The sequence below is a fragment of the Leptonotus elevatus genome, chromosome 4 (genome assembly GCF_054856555.1).
Source record: "Leptonotus elevatus isolate MCC_2025b chromosome 4, RoL_Lele_1.0, whole genome shotgun sequence".
NCBI classification, from domain to species: domain Eukaryota; kingdom Metazoa; phylum Chordata; class Actinopteri; order Syngnathiformes; family Syngnathidae; genus Leptonotus; species Leptonotus elevatus.
The window spans coordinates 5,294,116-5,314,327 of NC_141242.1; the positions used below are offsets into that span (position 1 = coordinate 5,294,116).

The 20,212-nt window shown below is 39.6% G+C and overlaps 1 protein-coding gene across 3 annotated transcripts in view; it reads left to right on the forward strand.

Annotated features, from left to right (window-relative positions):
* LOC147175111 (tetraspanin-18B-like) overlaps positions 1–20,212 on the forward strand; it is a 36,122-nt gene that overhangs the window by 10,335 nt on the left and 5,575 nt on the right. Inside the window, exons 2-3 of one of the 3 annotated variants that reach the window (XM_086072628.1) lie at positions 9,868–9,931; positions 14,318–14,407. In XM_086072628.1, the coding sequence (XP_085928754.1) occupies positions 14,405–14,407 (3 nt within the window). In that variant the 5' untranslated portion in view covers positions 9,868–9,931; positions 14,318–14,404. The remainder of the gene's footprint in view (positions 1–9,867; positions 9,932–14,317; positions 14,408–20,212) is intronic. The other 2 variants (XM_086072629.1, XM_086072627.1) reach the window with 2 other exon arrangements.

Here is a 20,212-nt window from a genome sequence, read left to right on the forward strand (position 1 = left end):
GTCAATGGTTCTTATTGTTTACTTTTGAGATGGATTTGTAGTGGCAAATTAGGTTGAAATCTTTCATGGCTCATAGCGTCTCTAAGAAAACTACGTAGATTAGTGATAGACCGATTATTATTATTATTATTATTATTATTAGTAGTAGTAGTAGTAGTAGTAGTCAAGGAGCGTGATAACTGATATTAATTTGCAGTAAAAGAGAAAATATTAGTGTTAAAATGTAAACAAAAAATTTGCTTTTTGTTTAAATTTTAAACATAAAGAATTGTCAGCATGTGTTCAGCTAAATTAAAAACCAAGCAAGTAAATTGTTCCCTAAAGTTTTCTATTGTAAATAGTTTTTCAAAATGCCAACATAATTTCTTAATTGTAATTTTCTTTTTTTAATTATTATTTTTTTTAAATGCAGTGAGTTCCCAGTGTCAGCATAATTTTTTTTTTACAGTGGGAATTTAAATAAATCCATAAATTTAAATAAATCCATAAATGAAAAAAGTTCCTTATATCTCACTGAGCGACAAATGCATGCAAATGTAGCTAATATGGAGTTTTTGTCAGGGTTCGTAAAAAGGTTTCGAAAGATCTTCGCAGACGGTAAAAAAAAATATGTTCGAAATGTCTTTGCGACAAGAAAAATCTTACAAATCAAATGTCGCTGCGTTTGCAAGCATTCGCCGCTCCAGTGAGTTACCAACTTTATCGGCCTTCTGATTTGTTAAAAGGCCAATATTTGCCAAAATGCCAAATAATCGGTCTATCCGTAACGTAGATCGCTTTATGTTCAAATGCGGTTAAGGAGGAACCGCTCTCTCTTCTGCTGCTAACCATTCTATTTTCAAAAATAAATCAAAGGTCCATCCATACAGCTGCTTGTGGCCAAGACTGTTCTACTTCTGTCGTGGCTTTACGCTCTTTTGCATAAACAAGCAAAGCAGCTCAATTACGGACTCTTTAAACAGTGGCTGTAACAGATTCTTGTTTTTTTTTTTTCACTCCTTTTACTGCGCAGGCACAACCACACCATTAGACCCAATGTGCCTTTAATATTTGAAGGCGAAGCTGCAGCTGAACTGTTTCTTCTATTCTATATATTTGAAGCGGCCTGCTATCCTTTAATGATTTCGCACACTTTTTTTTTTTGGTGATGGTTCTCGAAACCTGCGGTTACGTCTCACGCGGTGCTCCTTTGCAGACTGTTACCAGCAGGCCAAACGTACAGCCTGTAGACATTTAGTTGTACAATTAGCTGGCTAAGCCCAAGCCCCCCCCCCCACTGCCTCATCATTTTTTCATATTTCTTTATGAAAATTTCAAAGCAGTGCTGCTTTAAAAGCTTGCCAGTCAAGACGGCATTCATGGGTCACTGCACTGAAACAAGCTCTGTCCTTTGGGCAAGCAGTCGGTCACTGTGTGTGTGTGTGTGTGTGTGTGTGTGTGTGTGTGTGTGTGTGTGTGTGTGTGTGTGTGTGTGTGTGTGTGTGTGTGTGTGTGTGTGTGGGGGTGTGTGTGTGTGTGTGTGTGTGTGTGTGTGTGTGTGTGTGTGTGTGTGTACTTGTTCATACTACATCGTGTGGACCAAAAATGTCTTTAACCGACAGATTGAGGACATTTTTGCAAAGTGGGGACATTTTGGCCGGTCCTCACAACTCAAGACCTCTTTTGGAGGGTCAAGACTTGGTTTTAGAGTTTAGGTTTGAATTGGGTTATCGTTGAGGTTAGGGTAGGCTAGGAAATGCATTATGTCTGTGGATGTCTTCACAATTATATGAGTACAAGTATGTGTGTGTGTGTGTGTGTTTGTGTGTGTGTGTGTGTGTGTGTACTTGTTCGTACTACATCGTGTGGACCAAAACACGTCTTTAACCAACAGATTGAGGACATTTTTGCGAAGTGAGGACATTTTGGCCGGTCCTCACAACTCAAGACCTCTTTTAGAGGGTCAAGACTTGGTTTTAGAGTTTAGGTTTGAATTGGGTTATGGTTGAGGTTAGGGTAAGGAATGAGGGTCGGCCATCATTTTTTATGGTTGTGGTTAGGGGGAGGGGCTAGGAAATGCATTATGTCTATGGAGGTCCTCACAATTATATAAGTACAAGTATGTGTGTCACGTCGCCACTGTGGAGGAAATATGCAGCATTTGATAAAGGCACTGGGTGATTTCCACAAGAAATTGTGAAAAGGCTTGATTTTCCATGGAAGGAAGTAGCAATAAAATGCTAGTTACTGCGAAATGTTTTCCGTATTTATCATAGTGAACACAGGAACAAGCGTTTTTCCTTCCATCCTTACCACACTGCACCTTCTCGTCTTTGAAGCTTAGGCAAATGAGAATGCGCCGCAGCGGAAAGCGAGCCAATGTTGAACCCTTTGACGCTCATAACGTCAGCTTGATGTGTTGGAGTGTGATTGTGATGTTAGACGGTGGACGAACCAAATCTACGGGGAGAGATTTATATAAAAACTCAGAGAATAAAAATCAAAAACTCTGAAAATTAGGCATTAGCAGTAAACAAGCTAGTTTCACTTTTGATACAAAATAAACGACAAGCCTTTTTGATAACCCCATGAATTATCAATCGATTAACTGTCAATCTAATTTATTAACTAGTGATTTGTATTTTTTATTATTAACTCCATTATTAACAAATTCATAATTATTACTCAATCTCTTTAAAACTAGAGTCATTTTCAGATTTAGCAGCCCAGAATTACCCAAATTATTAAAAATATCCTTGGCATCCGGGAAAAAAAAATTGGGCCAACATAATAAAGGATGCCAGCAAATCAGGGGACCGTATTATACACGAGTACTGAGGGGGAAAAAAAGCGTTTTTAAGGGTGATTTTTGTGGGGCGTATTACACGGGTGCGGCTTATACACAGGATGTTATGCTATTTTTCAGTGATTGTTGTATAAGGTAGATAGATAGGTGGACAGACCCTGTCATTGTAAGCTTGACAGCCTTCAAATTGCTAATTGATGCAAATGAGTAGTCGGCCCAAACTATTAAATGAAGGCAATAGCTCAAATGTTAATAGCACATTAACTCATTCACTGCCATTGACGGCTATAAACGTCAAAAATTCATTTGAACTATTTCTATTAGTGTAACTTTTTTTTTTTCACTTTTGTTAACAAGAGTATGAAAACCTAGACTTTTTTTTTTAATAATCTTTTTTTTTAAAGAAAAGATTATGAAAAATTGGGGGCGTCAAGCGATTACAATTTGTAATTGTAATTCATCGCATGACTTCAATAGTTAACTCACGATTAATCACAAATTAAATATCTATTCTAAATGTACAATAATTTTCTTCTAGGTTTTCATAAAAAAAAGTGGAGAAAAAAAAGTTAAACTAATAGAAATAGTTCAAATTAATTTTTGACGTCTCTAGCCGTCAATGGCAGTGAATGAGTTAAATAATACAATTGATCACATGGCATTAGCACAGTACGCTTTGGTGACCAGGTACAGTATTAGGAACTGTACCAATTGCAATGCTTTAGAAGAAGAAATACATAACTGTTAAAAACTAGAAAATCGAATGCTATCCTTGTAGCTTGCGTGATCTTTTTTGAGTCTCGCCTGACTAAACCAAAGCGCAAAAGTAACAATGAGACAATGTTGTGATCCATTACCAAAAAAAAATTGCTTATCTCTGCAGGCACTCTGGAATTGAACAGCCTTTTTATTTTTTAACAAGTAACAGATGTTCTCTTTCCAAGCTAGCTTTCGTTACGTTGGCCACATCTAGAGCGTATCTACCCGACCCCCCCCCCCCCCCCCACTAAACCCCCGCCCCCTCTTGCAGTCCATAGTGCAAGCTTTCAGAAAACCTCTTCAGATGATTCGCTGGCTCTCTGCGTGTGTACATATTTGTTCTGTTGCCTTTGGCGTCAACCTCAGGTCTGTTGTTCCTCCAAGAACTTTTGACAGATTGCAGACAGATGGAGAGTTGTGAAAGTTAAAAATCAAAACCATTACATCGCATCTCCTCGACAGATCCTCCGCAGATTTTATCTTGGGATATATTATTCTCCATCTCCTCCTCTTGTTTGCTGATTATAACCTAATTGTCATGCTGGGATAATCAACATGTGTTTTCTTACCTCACATTTGAACTTTGCGAGGCTGCTGCGTTCGGATTTGTGTTTCCCACATAATGGAAGTAACGTTTGCTTTTTTTTTTTTTTTTTTTTTTTGGCACACGAGACACCTGCGAATGCTTAAATAAGCAGAGGAGCATCGTAAATAAGCCGTCCGTGCCGTTTATTTACAACCGCCGAGGTCTGTCATCAGCTCCCCGAGACGATGCCATATTACTATTCGCGACATGTTACCGTGTTCAACGATTTTTTCGGCCGCTGTCAATCAAAGGTAATCATTTTTGTTGAAGCTTTTGCCTGCCTCGTGGGCTTTCTTTGACCGCATGCAACCGTGACACGATTGTCACCGATCCGTCATGTTTTGCGGCGGAAGCTTCCATTGACTTGTGTTTCTTGGGGGGGGGGGGCAAGATCCTGGATGGCTTCCAAGCAGCTCAGTTTCCAATCCGCTGGCCTATCTTTCCGCCGTCTCTCACATAAATCAATGTGATGTAATTGCATGAAGTCCCTTTCCCACAGCCCCCGGGCCCCGAGGCGAGGGGGGGGGGGGAAATCTCGAGAGAGTGTCTCAGTGAGGCCGGTTAACCTTAAACCCCTCCCCCCTCCGATTCCCAAGACCAAACTCCCGCTCTGAAGATTTTATTTAGACACCTAAATATCTCCCTGTTTTGACTCGGGTGCCGTTTGATGTATTCCTTTCAAGCCAAGGGGCACTCGAGGTTCTCACAGTTGCTGCTCCTTGTTTACATCTGACTAATACACTCTAAAGATCAGCAGATGAGATCTAATTTCTTTGAGTGCTTTTTTTATGTCGAGCCAAGCATGATTTCTTGTGACGTCGCTCCCCTGCCCGCCTGATGCACTGCGCTTTCGCAAGTTTGTGCAATGGAAAAATGTCCAGCCGCATTTCTTTCCAGCTGGCTTTCTCCTGGGACTCCATTGTATCTCGTCAGAGAATATATATTTTTTTAGCTCTTAGGGTGCGCTTTGTTTGGAAAAAGGAGGTTATTTTTGGCGCGAGCAGCTCATTACTCAGGGTTTCGACTATGAACCCGTTCTTAGGCAATTAACACAAAGAGATACCATTTTCAGTTTTTTTTTTTTTTTGCATTTAATACAATGCATGGATATTGAAAATAATTTATAACTGGCACATTTCTCAACTCATTTTCATGAGGTTTACTCTTTTATCAACACCAAAGCATGTGCTGCTGTCAATATACATTTGAGAAAGCGTTGTGTTCAAACCTATGCAGCGCAATGAACCATCCTCTTTTGCTTTTCTCGCCGTCCACACATCAAATGTCCCGACAACTTTGGACCAACTTGCTTAGCGTTGCCGTAGGCATGTATCTAGATTCTGTAGTAATGCACTCTAAAAACTGTTGGGTCAAAAGAAACCCAATGATGGATCAAAAATGGGCCGATCCACTTTATGGGGTGGGTAAGCACAAACATCTTTACGGGAAAAAATACATTTGTTTCCCCCGGTGTCGGCGCTTCCTGGTTTCATCACAGCTGCATGTCCCGTAGGGGTGTGCCAAAAAATCGATTCTCATAAGAATCGCGATTCTTATTTACTACGATTCAGAATCTATTTTAAATGTCCCAAGATCGATTTTATTTAAATTATTTTATTCTGTCTCGCCTTTGTCCGTGTGTGCCTTTATTTGGAGCGTTGTTCATGTTGTACCCGATTTGGCCACTTAGGGGCAGTGTGGTTCCACGCGGTCTAATACATTGTTAAGTTGTAGGCACATTAGAGAGTAGAAGGAAAAAAGTCACGATCAAGTTATTCCAATAAGTTGTTGTTTTTTTCAGCGTGGAACCGTTCTTTTGCGTGATAAAAGTGCCGCGAGTAGCGCGCTAATTAGCATTAGCGAGTCAGACAGGAGTAGATTATTACAATTCCTTGCACATCTATAGATTGAAGCAAAAATCATTGTCAATCAAATCTTTTTGGTACCAATTCTCGGTACTTTTGTACTCTCTCTCTCTGTTTTTCTTTTTCCTTTGTTTTTTCTTTTAAATTATATTTGGTTATTTATTTGGGTGGTAAGAAATCATCAGTTTATTTAACAGTAAAATATATTTTTTAATTACTTTTTTATATATAAAAATGTAAATAAAATAAAAATGAGTCAGAGAGGAATAGTAAAAATAGAAGTACGGCACCGTTTGATTTTACGTGAATCGGTGCTCGGTAATATCGGCCCAAACCGGTCCGTACTACAAAAAGTACCCTTTTTGGTACCCATCCCTATATGGTGATATATCATTGGAAACCTAGATCATTCTCTTTTTGAGTATCTGAAATATGTTTCGATCATATATTTGACAATGCTTTAGACTTATTTGCAATGCTGTGTTTGATGTCGTGAGTTTGTCACGCTTTTGTTAGCTGCTATCACCATCAACACCACAAACAAGCTGACGTAAGTGTTCTGGTTTGTTTTGCTTTATGAGGAGGTGGCAGTCTGTAGCCCCCCCCCCCCCCCCCCCCGGTTGAGGAAATGATCCAGATGTGAAGCTTCTGGCTCTCGTAACCCAGTGGGACACCTGCTCTCAGCTCCTGTGTACCCCCCCCCCCCCCCACTAACTGCCCACCCCCTTTGCACAATGCACAAAACAACATGCCTCTGCCTACAAGCGATTCATCTTGCTTGTACTGTTGTGTTTATGATCAGATAAAGATGTAATGCACTGCACGTATTGAAATCTGCAGTCCTTTGACCAGAAATTGTTGATGTGTAATGTATGAATAGCTGGCTTGAATTCCGCTGTTATTGGCCAGTATTGCAGATTCCTGTGGCTCACAGTATATGGAGCATTACTCGACATTCCAATTTGCAGCAAATGTAGAAAAATATTTTATAAGACAATAAAAGTCGGACAAATAATAGTGTTAGCATTAGAATATGCTATAGTAATATATATAAGTTTCATCATTATTTACACATCTGTTTAGAGCTGTGGGTAAATGAGCTTTTTTTTTCAACATGGCCCTGGTTGATATCTTTTGCTCTGCTTCCACCTGCTGGCCGTTTTTTGTAATAATTACCATTTCTTTAACCGTTCATTGCAGTTGAGAGGCTGCTCTAGCATAAAAAAAAACTAACTTTAAAAACGTCTAAATACGTCTTTGGGACAACATTTCAAATAGAACGTATTTATACTTTTTTGGGAGCAAATGAGTTAATAATAATAATAATAATATAATGCATAAGATTTACATTTAAATATGTGTACTGTACATAAAACAAATCAAAACAAGCTTGTGTGTTTATGTCACAGAAGGAAATGCATTTTTGTGGAGAACTCCAAATTCCCTCTTTAGTGACCTTAATGATCACAATAAGTTGCATCTGCTTCCAATTATTCGGCATTAAGATGATTAAAGAGTTATTTGTGTTAGCATTCTAGGCTCGCAGAAGGGTCAAGGTGTGGTCAAGTTAGGGATACACCATACTGATAATATATATTTTTTTAAATAGGGAAAAAAACGTAAGCAACTACAGTTGCAGTTACATTTTTTTTAAATAAAGTGTTAAGTTGAACGGCAATATAAGAGCAGCACGTTTTACAATACAGTATGTACAAGACAATATGATTGCTCCCGAGATTTATTCCAAGAGCTGTAGCAAAAATGCTTAGTTTTGATTGACGTGTCGGTATATGATTGAACTCATTCACTGCCATTGACGGTTATAGACGTCAAAAATTTATTTGAGCTATTCATATTAGTTTCAAACTCCCCCCCCCCACTTTTGTTAACAAGAGTATGAAAACCTAGAGAAAAAATTATAGTACATTTAGAACAGATATCAAATTTGTGATTAATCGTGAGTTAACTATTGAAGTCATGTGATTAATTACAATTTAAAATTATAATCGCCCCTAATTTTTAATAATCTAAAAAAAAAAATATATATATATATTTTTTTAAAAATGTCTAGGTTTTCATACTCTTGCTAACAAAAGTGGCCCAAAAAAATTAAACTAAATTTTTGCCGTTTATAGGCGTCAATGGCAGTGAATGAGTTAAGGATTTATTTTGTGCAATATTGTTAGTGTCGGGCGCACTACTATATATATATTTTGGCCACACGATAAGACTACAGAAAAAAACAATTACTACGAGTAAACTCATTTCAACCGCCGTGTTATTTCCTCTACACTGGCAGTGGAAAACCTCCCCGGGGAAGCTCGTCTGCTAACGTCATTACGCCGGGAACCCGGATGAGCGCTGCCTGAGTCTCGAGCTCTCCGCGGCTTTGAGATGTAATGCTGATGGAAATAGTTGTTGTGGGGCTGCACGTCAGCTGGCAGGGCTGCGAGCGGGGGAAGTCCGTGAACAAACTGTTGGGAGTTTACACCCCCATACCACCCCAACCCCCCCCCCCCCCCCCCCCGGGGTATGCAAGAAGGAAATCCTACCTTGGTTTGCAAGGCTGCACTGCTGGTATCCTTGCAGTGTTTTTGTAACCCTCACTAAAAAAAGCCTTGCTCTTAATTGTGTCCCACGGGGTCCCCCCCACACCCCCCACCCCCACTCTCGCTCATACGACCCCCTCCTTTAGCCTTAACCCCGTTCTCCCCAATTCGACAGGTCTTTCCTCCTTAATGACTTGACGAGGTGGTCGAAATAGAAGTATTTCGCAAAAGTGGAATGGAAACACTTTTTTACGCATTCCCTGTAGTCATGTGACCCCCCCCCCCACCCGGTCACGGAGGAAGTAGGAAGTACGGGGCCACTCGCTTTTGATAACAAGTCTTTTTAAGCACAAAGAGATTCAGTTATGGAGCCAATACGTTCAACGCACTTCCCACGTCGTTGCCTGGCAACGAGCGACATACGGCGCACGTCGTCGTCGAAATCCATCCGTCCGCACCATAACATGAGTTAAAAGCGCGCGCCCGCGCGCACACACACCAACTCCAAATGGCTGAACCCGTCCGATGAGGGGAGGAAAGTCTGTTTTTAAAGTAATATTAACAACCTCGGGCGTCTGTCTTTCGTAAACGTCATGAGCACCTCCGACAGAACTGCGAGATCCCGCGAGACTGGACATTACGAGAATTGCGCCTAAGAAGCGAAACGCTCTTCAATGGAAACACCGGCAAGTTGAAATTGTGCTTTAATCGAAATAGTACAATATAGTACGAAAGTGTATTGCATTCACTTGAAAAAAAAAAACTCCTGTTTTTCTGACACATTTTTGGGGGGAGCTTTGTTTTTTTGAGTCTTTTTTTCTGTCAATAATTCATAAAAACAGGAGGAAAAATTACTTAGAAAAACAGGGGGGGGGGGATATTTAAAAAAACAGAAAGAAATTATTCATAAAAACAGAAAATTTGTAAAAAAAAAGTAATTTTTTTTTATTAATAATAATCCGAAAAACAGAACACCAGCTCTGTTTTTCTGAGGAATTTTTTTTAACCTCTGAACTCCAAGTGACTTGTTGCAGACTCGCTAATAGCGGAAGCGGACACGTTCCCGCATACCTCCATATGCAATAAGATGGTCATGTTTACTTACTGGCTCTCAATAAAGTGTGGTTTGTTCTCTAATCTCTGAGGGAAAACCCCTTAAAAAAAAAAAAACGAAAAAGGGGAAAACATTTCTGAAAAACTGAAAAATATTTATTTTATAAAATAGGGGAAAATTACTCCGAAAAACAGAAGAAAAAAATTTCAGAAAAACAGTGGCAAATATTTATGAATTTTTTAAACTAAAGCTTGGTGGTTTCTCTTTAGCAGTTGACTCCCTCCGGGGGAAGAGCAATGATTCGGCATCATCATCATCATCGGTCTCATTAAAGTAAGTGTGCTGAAGATATATGGCTGTTGACATACGCTCTCTTTATCCCTCTAATGAGAGCATGATGCATATGAAAGCGTGTGAGGAGGTCGCTGGAGATCATCGGGAAGAGCTGACACTTCTCCTTTGTGCTATCACTTCAAATGACATTAAACAGAGGTTTCTCACACAAGTAATTAATGCTTTTATATATGAAAGACTTGCCAACACCGGAGGCGAGGTCACGTGTTAGGCATTGATGGGAAAATAACCATCCTTTTCGCATCCTCTACATTTTGTCCACTTCCTCTCCGCAGAGGAAAAGTCGCGGATCCAACTGCTTGCTGTTCTCTGACCTCTGACATGATTGTCAAGGTCGACCGTGGATGTGACAGGATGAGGTGTTGAATGACGACACTGGCGACTTGATGGGACAAATACAATGCGGGCTGTGATTCACATCATCTTGTTCAACTTCCTTCCTCTGTGGGGGGAACGATTGGCAAATGCACTTTTTGGACCCAAGTCTTAGTATGCTCCTCCTCATAAATTGATTAGTCAATCACGGGTTATCTGGCTGAGACCAATCTAAATTCTTTATTTCATCATGACATTTCAGTCAATTATATGCTTCTAACTTTGTGGCAATAGCTTGAAAAAGGCCCTTTTTCTGTTCCAAGAAGGGCTGCGTCCCTGTGCACAAAGTAAGGTTCAAGAAGGCATGCTCGTTAGGGGTGTGAATCGATTTTAAATGTCCCAAAATCGATTTTATTTAAATTAATTTATACTGTCTTGCCTTTGTCTGTGTGTGCCTTTATTTGGAGCGCTGTTCATGTTCCACCCGGTTTGGCCACTGAGGGGCAGTGTGGTTCCACGCGGTCTAATACACTTGTTAACTTGTAGCCACATTAGAGAGTAGAAGGAAAAAGTCACGCTCAAGTATATTCCAGTAAAAGTTTTTGGGGTTTTTTCAGCGTGGAGATGTTCTTTTGAGTGATAAAAGTGCCGCGAGTAGCGAGCTAATTAGCATTAGCGAGTCAGACTGGAGTAGATCATTACAATTCCTTGCACATCTATCGATTAGAGCAAAAATAATTGTCAATCAAATAATTTTGAATCAAAAATCGATTCTGAATCGAATCGCAGGCCCAAAAATCGGAATCAAATCGAATCGTGAGACATTCAAAGATTCCCACCCCTTATTGCTCGTATGAGTTGAATTGGTGTTTGTATGTTTTTTGTTGTCACTATCGAATATATTTTGAATTGATTAACCTATAATTTTTTTTAAATGATTAATCGACTAATTGGATCCGTTTTAATTTTGCATTTGTGTATTACAAAATATTGTTTGCCCCTGATTACTGTTTATTAACCAACACGATTATTAAAATAGTTGTCGATTAATTTGATAATTAATTACTTACTAACTAATTTTGACTGCTCTAAAAATGTTAAAATCCAGAATACTAGACCTCGGGTCTCAGTATGTATAAAACTTTCTACAATTACAGACCGACTCTTTTTCTAGTCCTTTTGTTTACACTTGAGTGTTTACATTTCGCTTGAACATGTTTTGTTTTCCCTCTAAAAACTAGGTTAAAATTTTTTTTTGCCAGGGTTTGTTTTTAAACTGTTATTTACAGTTGTTTTTTAACCAAGCAACATGTTTTTGTTTTTAGTCCGAATATCTGATTATGTAAAGCAAAAATATTTCATAGTCACAGCCCTGAAACATAATCTTTAATACGCACGAGAAGTGCTCAAAATTGGACGTGGAAAAAAAATGTCGCGTGGCTTTGATCATCTCCTGTACTTGCACTTTGCGTGTCAGATGAGTTTTATTAGGACACGAACGGCATGATGTGACTCCATACACGTCCCTACAGATCCCGATGCCTAACGTGATGCTGTTTTATACATAAAGCAGATGTTGGTGATGTAATGCTAATGCCAGAGCTTGAAATAACACCCGAGTGAAATCAATTAGCGACTGCCTTGATGATTAAATTCCTCACAGCGCGTTCGGGGAGATGAATTCATTGTAAAGAAAAGCCATTCGGAGAGAGGAAGCCTTTTCGCGCGCTGCTTCGCCGGACCCGCCTCGCTTTTGGCCTTTATCGTCTTCCTCGAGGGGCTCGTCCCATTGTTGTGCTTTTCCAGTCGTCTGCGCTGATCTTTCTTCTCGCCCCCATAACTGATTCAATGAAGCGCCGCCGTCCGATTGGTGCTCCATTTTCTCCCGTGAAAAAGGTTTCCATGGGAACCAACAAATAATGCAGAGCCTCGCCAGTGTTGCTCTCCTCTAGCTAATAGCCCTCTTAGCAGGCGCAGGGGAGAGACGACGCGCTACGGCAGGCTTCGGTTCGGGGGGGCCATTTGGCCACTCGCACGCTCGCATCTGGATTATGCGCATCGTGTTCGTTATTTACCTACTTCTCATAATCCATCACAAAATGGGGAGGAATTTACATGCTGTATTGGTTAGCAATCAAACGAGATCCAATACAAGAGCTGTATTAAAAAAAGTAAACGCTTTTGAAAAGATAACAATGCGCATTGACACTCTTTGAGTTTCCAGTGGCGACTGTTAGCATCCAAGGCGGCCATTGGATTCATAGTGAGGTTTTGTCCCAGATTTAGATAGATTGATATCGATATTCTACGACGACGTATAAAATATATATTTTTAGAGGGCAATTTAAGAAAGCGTTAACTTCAGGGAACTAATTGTTTCAATTTTCAAAGATGCTGCTCTGACCTTCTGTTTTTGTTTGAAGTTAAACTAAGAACTAAGATAAGTATATTTCAATACTTCAGAGAGAAATTTTGGGAAACTTTATTTTCTGTAGAAAACAATAGAGAGCTGTTGACTTAAGTTTTTATTTAACTTTTGAAGACATGCTTACTGCCCCCGGGAGGTATTTTTGTTGTTTTAAAACAAAGTGGTCCATTGACTAATATATGTTTTTTTTTTTACTCTCAATATTTTACGAACCCGAAAAGTTGTTCAGTAAACATATGCTTAAAAATTCAAAACATTTAAGCGCTGGAGTTTGTATTTTTCTAATTTTCTAATGAAAACGAACATTAGCTCCAAATATCGGTTATTGCCGTCCTTGCTTACCATTAACCGATATCGGTATCGGCCCTGAAAAAAACATGGGGGCAATATTTTGAGAAAAGAACTCGCAAATTTGCCACTTAATAAATTGGCAAATTTGCAAGAAAAAACTTGTGAATTTGCGAGTTTATAAAGTGGCAGACCTGCTAGAAAAAAACTCAAGAAACTTACAAAAAAATACACGTAGCAACTACTCAGATGTCTGTGCCAATACTTTTCGGTGGGGTTTTTCAAATAAGGAGATAGTAATGGCTTTAACCATATCTTGTCAAGCATTCACTTTAAAGCGTTGTGTACCGCGAGCGACATTTTCTTCAATTATTTGATTAATCGATGGAATAATCAATAGAATAATCAATTATTTAAAAAAAAAATGTCTCGTACCATCGTGCATTTCCAGTTTCATTTACGCTTGTATTGGATCTCATTCGATTGTCCAAGCGGTCATATTATTTGATCTCGTTTTTATGTCGGCGCTATGCATTATGGGGAAAAAAAAATTCCGAGGTCCATGGGCGTGCCTCCGATATATTTCCATTCCCAGCTTTGATTGCTTTCTTTCTCGATGTAATCGGGGCCAAGATCGGTTCGGTTCAGCGTCCCGGTGAATCTTCCGGCGTTAGGGTATGTTGGTCCCGGAAAACTCCTGAGATCTTCTCCATCCGAAGCCTGTGTGTGTGTGTGTGTGTGTGTGTGTGTGTGTATCATCACTCGATGGTTATTTTCTTCTGGGAGACACTTGTGGCACCCCTGCTTTGGAAACGGGGAAAGCTCATTAGGGGACGCTCGGCGCATACGGCGACAGTTCAAGTGAGCGGTTTGTGTGAAGAAAAGTACGACCGCTGCTACTTGCCGGTGAATTATGCATGAGCTCAGACGCTCTTCAAGGTCACACCAGAAGCTACGTGTCCCGGGTCCTCTAATAACGGTAATTATCCACCTTAAGGCTCGATGTGGAACTTCCACCTGCTCAGGTCTGGATACGTGCTATTAAAACGTGCCATTGTAAATTTGCCTTCCTGAAAAAAAAAAACAGCATTGCAGTCTCTGCCGGGACTGAGCGCCTTCATCTATTATAAATGCATCCTCGCTCATTTGAAGTGTCCCAGAATTTGATTCTGTGTTTTCTCAAGCCCCCCCCCCCCCCCCCCCCCATTCTGGCTGCACTTGAAATGAAATGACACGGTCTACAAATGCGTCGCTTCTCTTCCCTCTCGAGTCTCTTTTCGTTGGTCTCATCTGATCTCGTGCTGACCTCTGCTTCTTTATTTTTGTGCTTCCAGAAGTCCATGAAAACAGGAGCAGCAGCGAATCCCTGAAGAGAAGGCGGCAACTTCACCTCAACAAAGTCAAGGCGCCGAGAGACAGACATGGTACGCTGCGATATGTCTACCAAGCGTTTTTTCTAAATCGGACATTAACCCCACCGGGCCCGGCGTCGGGTATCGTCGTACTGAGTCAAAAACATTTCCTTCTTTACACTATCAGAGAGGTTAGTGTGGGTTTACAGCAGCCACAAATCAAAGTAAAAAGCGACGTTTTGCTGAGCTTTATTGCGTAAATGCTTGAAAATCATGCGAATGTTGTTAATTCCGCTTAATTTTCCATCAACTCGCTTTTTTTGATCAACATACAATTTACACCAACATGCTCCCAAAGTTCACACCAAACGGGCGTATATTTTTCTCATTTCGCTTATGTGAAGTTTTTGCAAAATGGAACGGTTCACAAAAAAATTGCTATTTATTTTCAATGGGACAGTCAGCATTCCACTGCACATAGCACACGTCATCGGGTGTTCGGTCCTGTTTCCAGTTGGTAAAGTGCATTGTCAAGTTCGAATCCCAACTACGACTGTACATTGCAAATGTGTCCATTTACACAAGACACTAAATGAATACATATACATATATATATATATATATATATATATATATATATATATTAGGGGTGTGAATTGCCTAGTACCTGGCGATTCGATTCGTATCACGATTCCAAGGTCACGATTCGGTTCGATACCGATTAATCCCGATACGAATCTATAAATTAATGATTGCGATTTTTTTTTTATAGAAAATACTCATCAGTAAGCTTGTACATGTGCACTGTAAGATTTGTGTGAAAATTTATTTATTTATCTGAAAATTCAGGTTGCAGTCTGTTTCATGTTTGAACAGCACTGAAATAAAATATTAAGGCTTCATGTTCCATTAATATAACATTCTTCCATGCTTAATGTGCAAATCCTAACCCTAAGGAAGACGTTTTGTTGAATATGCCCATTAAAAAAATTGATTTTTAAAAATCAATTCGGCCGCATATCGAATCGATTCGAGAATTGCACGCTGTAATAACGCGATATATTGCCGAATCGATTTCTTCTAACACCCCAAATATATATATATATATATATATATATATATATATCATGAAATCTGCATTAATATTCAACTTTCTGTATTATTCCACTTGATTGTATACAAGTACACAGTGTTTCATGGTTTTTAACTAGTAAGTTAGCTCAGTGGTTAAAGCAAGGATTATAGTGAGGGCGATTTAAGTATAAATATTAATATGAAACGTCTCATCGACAGACAATTAAAATGGTTCACTTTGACATATTCAATTCAAATGGTTATTAATGTTTATGAGAATTGTTTTGGAATGTTAAACATAGCCCGGGTCAAGTTGACCCATTTCAAAGTTAAAGAAGTACAAATAGTCGTATTTCATGATGAAACTTGTTAAAAATGATTCATTTCAAATAGTTGCAAAGAATGCGGTTAATTTCTATTCTTTGGGATATATATATATTTTTTATCATTAAAGCAACACTAAGGAACTTTATGGACAAAAGCGGTAACGTTATGCCTGAAGGAAGCCCAGTTTTAAGTTGATGTTTCATCAGATATATATATATATATATATATATATATATATATATATATATATATATATATATATATAATATTTTATTAAAGTTGAAAAGTTCCTTAGTGCTACTTTAAACACCCGGGTCAAAATGACCCGGGAACATTATTGCTGTTACTGAGAAACCAACCTAACAGGAGGATTAAAAGTTGTGTGGTAGTTTAATCTGAGGCACCCGTTTAAATCTTTTTTCCTTTTAAGGCTTTGTTTTGATTGTTGGTCTTCCTTTTCTTCTCTTAGACTTCAGCTGTAGTTTCAGTTTCAGATGTTGTGTTGAGTTTTTAAAGATTTCATAGACGCGAACAAGAGGCTGCCGAAGCTGCCGGAACGCGCTTGACTCGGCCCTCCTTTGTTTTCCAACAGGAACTAGTGCTAAGTGGAGATGCCAAAACGCTGCACTGCAGACAAAGGCCACTCTCGCGCCGTATCCGGGTTGCCGTGGAGACCAGCCTCTTTAACGGAGAGCTGGATAGTTTCTCACGTGTCCTAAAAATAAAGCCGGCGGAATTCACTAAATTGTGTTAAGAGTCCAAAAGCCAGAGCAGCGGTCACATTGTGTTGTCTGCAGATGGCCTCTTTGCAGCTCGTTTGGATACGAGTGTGAAGTTTGCCCTCCTCAGCATATCCGGGGTTCCTAATTGTCCTTTTGTATTCAAACCCACAGTCTTTTTTTCCGCCTCCTGCTCACCAGTTGAGATTTTAGGGCATGGTCAAAAAAAAGTAACAATGATATGTTGTATGCAGCCCCACTAGTCTAAACACGATATTGTAATATTGCGTTAGTGAAATATGAGTTATGAAGCAAAATCCAGCCGTTTTTATCCATCTCAGGGGGCGGCCATTTTGCCACTTGCCGTCGACTGAAGATGACATCACAGTTGCTCAGGTCTCAGGTAACAACCACCAATCACAGCTCAGCTTCAGAAAACAGGTGAGCTCTGATTGGTCGTTGCCTGAGCCCTTGAGCAACATTGATGTCATCTTCAGTCGACAGCAAGTGGCAAAATGGCCGCCCCCTGAGATGGATAAAAACGGCTGGATTTTGCTTCATAACTCATATTCCACAAATGTAATATTAATCAGAATGTCATGTTGAGACGAGTGAGGTCACATGTAACATATTAAAAAAAGTAAAATAAATTATTGTTGTGTTGTCTAAAATTACATCCAGTAGGCTTTGCTGAAAAATGTAGTTTGACTTTAAATGTAAGTCGTTCCAGAGTTGACGTTCTGGTATAATTGCGTATTTATAACAATGAATGTGCTATCCTAATTTACTCTCACGGCCTGCGTGGCATAACAGCAGCATAGTGGGCGGCGGCCATGCAGAACTTACAGAAAAAAGGAAAAAAAACGGAGTAAGCAGAAGCCAAAGTGCAGACAAATATTCCCTTTGTTGCCATGACGCGTCACCACATTCAGCATTTACTTTCAATTGAGTTCTAACTCATTTATCTGGAAAGCCCCGACAGCAGCGCGTCCTCGCAAGAGAGAGCGAGCGTGGGAAATGCCCAAACGGAGTACAGTGTTATACGCAAGCAACAACATAGCGCAAGTATTTGTGTGTTGATTGTGTGATTGGGGCGCGTGCCTCCACCTGGTGGACAATCAACAGATTGAGAGCAGGAGCTCCGGAGGGGAAAACTGCATCTTGTTTTTGACCCGGGTCCTCACGTGTTGCTTGTATCCTTCGGCGAGCAAATCGTGATGTCCACACAATGAAAGGGACATTCAGTGAGCCCTAGCGCCATCTAGTGGTGAACTAATAATTCATAAATTTTACAAACCGACTGTTAGCAAGCTTTTACTAGCTCTTTTTTTTTTTACTAGCTCCTCCCACTAGCCGCTCCCAATAGCCACTCCAGCCTATGGCTTTGACTAATTCTGGATCGCTCGGTGTTTCGGCTGCCAAGTCGCCGAGATGCTTGTTTTCTCACGCAAAATGAGAATTGGTGGTAGGCTTGCGTCATGTGGTCTCTCTGAGCCACCGTAGCTCCTGCGTGCTTCTAATGCTGTTCTTTGACCACTAGATGGTGCTATGGACTACACACTAGGTCTTTAACTCATTCAACCCCCAAAATGTATAAATACGTTTTTTAACACTTTGTCCTTCACTCACAAAAACGTATTTATAATGGGGTTTTTTTATGCTAAAGCATACAGAAGGCTTTGATGCAGCTTCTGACCTGAAGAGGTCGCTTAAAGCAGTGGTAGTTATTACCAAAAAAAAAACGGCCAGCAGGTGGCAGCAGAGTATAAGAGATCAACCAGGGCCATGTTGCAACAAGCTCTTTTTGCCAGTGTTTTCAACAGGTTTGTGAATAATGATGCAACTTAGCTATATTCTAATGCTAATTGCTGCAAAACGGAAACAGATGGAAATATGTTTTTTTTTTTTTTTCCTGATGCAAGAAGAGACTCTCATCTTTCGTTTAGTAGGTTCCATGTTTTCATAGCAATAGAACACAATATTCTGTGGGCCTTGCGAAATCAGTCAAAATCCCCAAATGTTGGCCCCACTATGTAACAAAAACAAGAACACACACACACACACACACATTCATGTGCGCACACGAGTCCACTGATTACCAAGGATTAGTGTTGCGTGATCATCAGGCGTGCTGCGGGGAAAAGATCCAATGTCATTTAAATGGTTCGAAAACTTTTCTTACTTTCCCAATGGTGTATCGTTGCCCATCGACCCGCGCCGGTGACGTATGGTGACAGACAGAACAGTCAAATGCTCTTCCACCGGATGGCCGAAGGTACAATTAAAGTCCCTCCCCTCCCCTCTCGCCTCTCATCCCCCGCTGCAATGAACACAGCCACGCTTGAGACGGACAGTGGAAAGCAAGAAGGATAAAAGGAGCCCCCCCCTCTCTTGACACCTTTTGTGCGAGAGTGCGTAATGTATGCAAATCTCACTTTAGCCCCGATGTGCCCTCATTATGCTTTTCAGCAGGAGTTAATTAAAACCCGTCCCGTGCGATGAGGCTGTGGGTTGCGCTCTGAGAAACGCCCAGCAAAGGTGATCAATACCCGAGCGTATCATTTTGATTTAGAGGCGTTGTTTAACAACAGTTCTAAATCGGTTTCCATTTTCCTCGGCGCAAGTAGCTTCAGCCTTCAAGCTGCTCTCAAGCTGTACACAGCACAGCGACGCTCATCACTTCCGTAATATCCACTGTGGATAAACTAAATGATGCAACCGTATTTGTATTGGGTAACCATATTTGTCCACTTTTGTTATGAGCAATATAAAAAAAAATGTACGATGAATAAAAAACATTTTGCGATACCTCTGGAAATCCTGCAATTAATTAAGATAATTGGGATCAACTGACGGCCCTAATATATAAACAGTATATATATATATATATATATATATATATATATATATTAGGGGTGTGAATTGCCTAATACCTGGCAATTCGATTCGTATCATGATTCATAGGTCACAATTCGATTCAATACCGATTAATCTCGATCCGAATCTATAAATTGATTATTGCGACTTTTTTTTTTTTTACTCAAATTTAGAAAATAAAAATCATTAAACTTGTACATGTACACTGTAAGATTTGCATGAAAATGTATTAATTTATCTAAAAATTACTTACTGAGCCACTGCATTTAACAAACAGGTTGCCGTATTTTTCATGTTTGAACAGCACTGAAATCAAATATTAAGGCTTAATGTTCTATTAATATAACATTCTTCCATGCTTAATGTGTGAATCCTAACCCTAAGTAAGACGTTTTGTTGAATATTTCCATAAAAAATGTATGGTTAAAAATCGATTTGAGAATTGCGCGCTGCAATATCGCGATATATTGCCGATCACCCCTAATATATATATATATATATATATTAGGGGTGTGAATTGCCTAGTACCTGGCGATTTGATTCGTATCACGATTCATAGGTCACGATTCGATACCGATTAATCCCGATGCAAATCTATAAATCAATTATTGCGATTTTTTTCGAAAATACTAATCAGTAAACGTGTACTTGTACACTGTAAGATTTGTATGAAAATGTATTTATTCATCTGAAAAATCAGGTTGCAGTCTGTTTCATGTTTGAACAGCACTGAAATCAAATATTAAGGCTAAATGTTCCATTAATATAACATTCTTCCATGCTTAATGTGTGAATCCTAACCATAAGTAAGACGTTTTGTTGAATATTCCCATAAAAGATGTTTAAAAATCGATTCGGCCGCATATCGAATCGATTCGAG